At 40.2% G+C, this 6,000-nt stretch overlaps 1 protein-coding gene across 8 annotated transcripts in view; it reads right to left on the reverse strand.

Moving 5' to 3' along the window:
- Positions 1-2,742, reverse strand: part of LOC126997935 (hemicentin-2-like) — a 56,766-nt gene extending 54,024 nt beyond the window's left edge. For 6 of the 8 annotated variants that reach the window (XR_007752513.1, XR_007752515.1, XR_007752514.1 and 3 more), the window contains exon 1: positions 2,082-2,736. Coding sequence is in view for 4 of the 8 variants with exons in the window: in XM_050859184.1 (XP_050715141.1) it covers positions 2,082-2,193 (112 nt within the window). In the remaining 4 variants the exon portion in view is untranslated. Of the gene's footprint in view, positions 1-2,081 lie in introns of all 8 variants that reach the window. The other 2 variants (XM_050859185.1, XM_050859187.1) reach the window with 2 other exon arrangements.
- Positions 2,743-6,000: the final 3,258 nt, after the last annotated feature.

The raw sequence follows: 6,000 nt of genomic DNA on the forward strand, positions 1-6,000 counted from the left end.
TTTATTGTGCTGTATTGAATAAGCCCCAATCCACCGTCCTTCGTATTCAAATCCCTTGCGACTGTCAAATCGTCTTGTTAGCGTCTCTGGTTCATTTTAGACAGCAGGTATAAGTTAAGTTTCCGTCCAATGGATGCAAGAGTAAATATTAAGCTAGCCATTGTTTCTTTGTGTCCAGTTCTTTGAAACACTTTTATTCAGTTAAACACAAAGTTTTTTTTACCGAAACTGTGCACTGTGTAGTTATTTTTAACACTTCTGCATTCCATTGAGAACTAAGCCTAATTATCGCGTGCCTATCAACAATTTGGGGTTTTTGATATTTCATAACACTCATTTGCATTCATGTTCTCACAACCATTTCGGATGATTTAAAAAATGCGATAGACTTGGATGGCTTCACATTTCATGCTTGAAATATGTTCCTCTTGTTCCTTACTAATCTTTTCCGCGTATTCCTTTCTTTTTTTTCCTTCTTTTCCTCTTTTTGTTCACTGCCCACAACTGCACTTCTACGATCTCCATAAATAAAAGATTAATCAAAACCCTCCATCTCTTTTTTATCAGTATCTCGCTCGGCAAAATCTCGCAACATTACCAACAAAAATATAGATGTGAAGAATTATTCAGCACTTTCGAGAATATGATATGCGCCTCCCCACAATATTAGTTTAGGAACGGAATACATTACCCTCCATAATGTGAAGGCGCAAATGGCTTAACATAATCCTAACCCCACGCTAATCTGTTTTCAAGCTAACCAAGTCGGATTGCTTGACGTAATCTACTTAAGAGTGGCCTCTTGCCTGTTGTAACCCGCATGTCACAGCGGTCCTGTGTCCCGGGCTAGCGGGTTCTCCTCTGCCTCAGGCTCAAGGGACAATGTGACTGAGATGAGCACCGCGGCCACGCACGGCTTAGCATATGTTTCCAAATTCACCTTTACCTTATCGCTTTTAAATTAGTTCCTACCTGCAGATAGACGGCCACCCTTATTAGGTAACTAAGTAACGTGTTGCCGCTAGAGAAGATGGCGCCACTATAAACACTTGCCTGCGCCATGACGGGCTGGGGCCGAACATCATCCAGGCCCCTCAAGCAAGCCTACCGGCGCTATAGGCGTAGACGTATAAAAAAAAAAAAAACGAGTGCCCACCTTCAGAAAACAGCCCATCACTACCGAACAGATAACCCGGCGATGAGATGTTCGCAACACAAATTTACCCATTACCGCGAGTCTGACAAAGGCAATGCTAAGAAAAAGACGCGTTCTTAACATATTTAACCTATTCGAGGGAGACAATCGAATATTCTTTTGTCTACGCAACATTACAAGTGACAAGTATGTATTTTTTTTGTCAAGAGTTGATGAGACTGATATCCGCACTCTCAGACGCTTTCGGCTCTCACAACAAATATTTCTAAAGGGCACAAAGGAGATTAGTCAGGTTTTCATGAGTGTTTTTCACATTCTTGGTGCTGAAGCCTTGTATAGATATCAGTTGACTCATAACGCTACCCATGGAAAGACCCACAACTTTTACAAAAGCCCTATCAAATGTGAGTGTGTAGGCCTTGATTTTTTTTTTAATATGGGCCAGACTCTACGCATTCTACTAGATCTTTCTCTCTAGCAAATCCTCCTCCTCCTTCTCCTTCACCTCCTCCTCCTCCTCCCTTACTCTTCTCTTTCTCGGTACTCCTCCTCCTCTTCTCTTCCTTTCTTCCTCACCCTCAGTAGAGTAACTTCACCCCACCGCTAGAGGCGCTTCAGTTCGTTGCCCAGCTTAGAGGCAGTGAACGCAACAAGGCACTCGCTCACCCGTAAACACTGCCCAGTAAAGTATTTGATCCCACTACAAGCCACGGTGCGCATAACGCGGCGGTAAAATTATCGAAGTATGGGAAGGACTAAAGTAAAGACAAAAATAAGACTAAAGTAAGGCTAACGTAAGAGTAAAGTAAAATAAACATAACCACGAAACAAGGAAGAGGTTCAGCAGCTCTACATTATCACCAAATTCACAGTTATTATTTCTTATTACAGAGCAGATAAAATAGGTACAAAATATCGTACTCACCCTCCTCAGTGGTGTTCGAGGCGAGGCGTTCCGAGGCAGCAGGTCCGGAGCCTCGAGCCACCAGGAGGAACAGGCAGGGGCAGAGGAGGTAGCACGCTCTTCCCCGCTCCATCCCCCCTTGCTCTCTTCTACCCCCGAGCAATGGTTCACCTCACGCCCCTCTCTCTCTCTCTCTCTCTCTCTCTCTCTCTCTCTCTCTCTCTCTCTCTCTCTGGTTTGATTAATGACTCATCTCTTTTGTACGCCGCTTTCAAAGAGTTGTTGTTTTGTTCCCTGAAAAATGTCTAGCTCCATTAAAATCAGTTTACGGATTCCTTTTCTTTTCCTCTCACTCCTCGTGCAGCTTCATTTCATTTTTATCCGCAGAGATTATTGGCGAGGTCACTCAAGTTGATAGTCTATTAGTTTGTTTTCAGCTACAAGACGAAACCAAAGTAACCTTAGTATTTAAACTTCATCCAATCCACAACTTACTACTACTACGTCAAAATACTTAAATCCGAATCTTTTTTCCTTTCAATATTGACAAATAAGTTATTTTCCTCTTAGTCTTTTTTTTATAGTTAGATATTTCACAACTATATTACACCACCTTTTAAAACAGATGGATTCGCAAACTTCCGGTAGGACAAAGCACCAGCGATGCTCTCCCTCCAACAGCCCAAAGCAGACTGAGTGACCCTATTCTGATTCGCTCAGTATAAAGTGCCAAATAACAACGTGCTCCCAACCTCCCTGCCTCCCTTCCTCTCAGTCCCTTCTCTCCCCCCTCTCCTTCCCTCCCCTCACTCAGGTCTCCCCTCCCTCCTACTTTCCCTCCCTCCCCCTCTCCCCTCCTCCCGTTCTCCTTCCCCCCCTGGTCTTCCCTCCCTCACCCCTCTTTATCTTTCCCTCCCTCTCTTCCATACTCTTTCCCTCCTTCCCACTCTTTCCTCCTCCCATTCTCTTTTTCTCCCTCCCACTCTTCCCTTCTTCCCCCTTCCTCTATCTTGCCACTCCTTCCTCTTTTCCATCTTTTCTCTTTCCTAATATCTCTAGCCCTTCTACTAATCTTCCCTCCTCTTTCCCTCTCTCCCTTGCATCTTCTCCCCTTCCTTCCTCTTTCTCGTTCCCTCTCTCCTTCCCTCCCGATCTCCATCTCTTCGTTTCTCTCCCTTTCTCCCTCCCTATCTCTTTCTCTCCCTCCTTCACTGTTTCCTTTAGTTCCTCTCTCTCTCTTCTCTTTCATTACACTCTTTCATGTATTTCGTGTTTACTCTGAGTCTTTGTTTTCTTTTCCTTCTCTGTTCATTCTCTTCTTTAGTCTCTCTCTCTCTCTCTCTCTCTCTCTCTCTCTCTCTCTCTCTCACCACCACCACCACCACCACCACAGCCCTCCTTAACTTCTCATATTTCCAGTGGTGTAAGTTTTAATTGCTTTTCCATTTTTCAGCCGCATTTTAGTCGGCGGCAGAGTACGTGAAATAGGGAGCTCTTTTTTAGGCACCTCTTATTTCTCGGATGTGTTGACAACCCGCTTCCCACTTTCCCCGTAGCGCATTTCGAGGGGAGACAAAACTAAAGTTGTTTTTCTGTCGTCTGGATTATTTTGGGTGCGTGTTTATTTTTGGCGTGTCTGTCAGTAGTAGTAGTAGTAGTAGTAGTAGTAGTAGTAGTAATAGTAGAAGTAGTAATGGTAGCAGTGGCAGTAGTAGCAGTCGTGGTAGTGGTAGTAGTAGTAGAATAGCCAGTTCGCCAAAGTCTGGGGTGTCCATTATTGTGCCATGGCAACTTTCTGTCCAAAAGGGTGCCCGAGTTCTTACGCAATGTATGATAGCCTACGCGTAGGAAACAGTCGTCAGAATCAATAATATGCGGGCAACAATGAGTTGAGTTAAAAATTAGTAGAACTGTCTCAAGCAGTTGTATTGTTAATTTACAAGATCGAAGATTATAATAATTAAACAACCTTGGTGCTGTCCACCACAGAGAAAATTAGCATAGATATACGCAATCAGACACGCCGTGTGAAAGCAGGTTTCCTGAGCATGATAATGATAACAATAATAACAATAATAATAATAACAATAATAATAATAATAATATAATAATAATAATAATAATAATAATAATAATAATAATAATAATAATAATAATAATAATAATAATTATAATGATAATAATAATAATGATAATAATATTAATTTTAATAATAATAATAATAATAATAATAATAATAATAATAATAATAATAATAATAATAATAATAATAATAATAATAATAATAATAATAATAATAATAATAGTAATAATAATGACAATAATAATAATAATAATAATAATAATAATAATAATAATAATAATAATAATAATAATAATAATAATAATAATAATAATAATAATAATAATAATAATAATAATAATAAAGATGATATTAATAACAATAATAATAATGATAAATGCTCCTCAAAAAAACAAAAATACTACAAACCACTGTTTTATTCATTAAAGGTAAACTCACCGACTGGAGAGCACGCCAAAATTACCTTTAACTTCATTACGTCAGTAATTAAGTTCTTCCATACCCGAAAAACGGACCCGCCTCCCTATCTTTAATAGCAGGTAACGAAACCCTCCCGCCTATATAAAACTTAGGATCCAGTATTAATTAAGAGGACTCGGCCACTTTTCAATTGTCTTCAGAGTTTCAAATTTTAATGAAGGGAAGATTTAAAAACAGGGAAGTTAGAAATATCGAGTATAATGAAGGAAAATGCTGTGTAGTGCAAACACGTCAACATTCTAGATGCAGCACAGTTTAAACGAAGTCAGCCTTTTGTAATTTTTAATCAAAGGTCAAGGTTTAGTGAATGATGAAGTAAATATATAAAAAAATCAACGCCTTGTCTATTTTTCATAAATGCAAATATCAAGAGAAGACTTAAGTAATAATAAAAAAGGACGGGGTATTTCTGTATTATGAATGAAAATCCTCATGTAGTGAAAATATAAGATTGCTGAAAAGGAGTCAGTTTCTTTCCTGTTTTATATAGAGTTAAAAAATCAAAGAACTCCAATGAAAGAAGATGGGAACCTGAATCATGAAGGATGAAACTGATCGTGTGACGAAAATAATTAATAGTTTTTCAAGATGGCAAAACATTCCACTAGTTATCTATCATATCAGAGGATAAGAAATGTTACTGAATTAATGTTTGGGAATCGTAGACCATACTGAATTAATATTGATCTGTGCACGATGACGAATGTGAACAAAATTTATTCTAACAAACATCAAATAAAATTAGTAAAGTGAATATATATGATTATATAAAGCGAACTGCGAAGCGTTAAGGACATATGTGTGTATTAAACAAATTAAAGAAGAGAAAAAATAACTGCAACTACGAAAAGGTGGACTTGTAGCATGGTCTGCCTTGTTCGTTCCCTTCACGGGTCTTTACCTGCCCAGAAACTATAGGCAGGGAGGCGCAGGTGAGGGTGATCAGCAGACTCCTAATGCATGCCTTCGATTCACCCTTGAGAGAGAGAGAGAGAGAGAGAGAGAGAGAGAGAGAGAGAGAGAGAGAGAGAGAGAGAGAGAGAGAGAGAGAGAGAGAGAGAGAGAGAGAGAGAGAGAGTGTGTGTGTGTGTGTGTGTGTGTGTGTGTGTGTGTGATTCACCACGGCCTGATCACGAGTTGGACTCGCTTTCGCCAGCAGGTACCCTCCCGACGTGAGCAAGTGCTCATTATCATCTGGGTACTGCCAGGACCTCACACACCACACACCCCATCCCCCTTGCTCAAGGGGGAACAGTAACCACTCCTAGTCAACAGAAAGAATCCGGGCTGAGCGGGGCTTGAACCTCCGCCTGTTTGACCGTGAAGCCTTGCAGCGCAGCGCTCTACCAATTGAGCTACCGGAGCGGAGTGTGTGTG

This window comes from Eriocheir sinensis, chromosome 13, assembly GCF_024679095.1.
Source record: "Eriocheir sinensis breed Jianghai 21 chromosome 13, ASM2467909v1, whole genome shotgun sequence".
NCBI classification, from domain to species: domain Eukaryota; kingdom Metazoa; phylum Arthropoda; class Malacostraca; order Decapoda; family Varunidae; genus Eriocheir; species Eriocheir sinensis.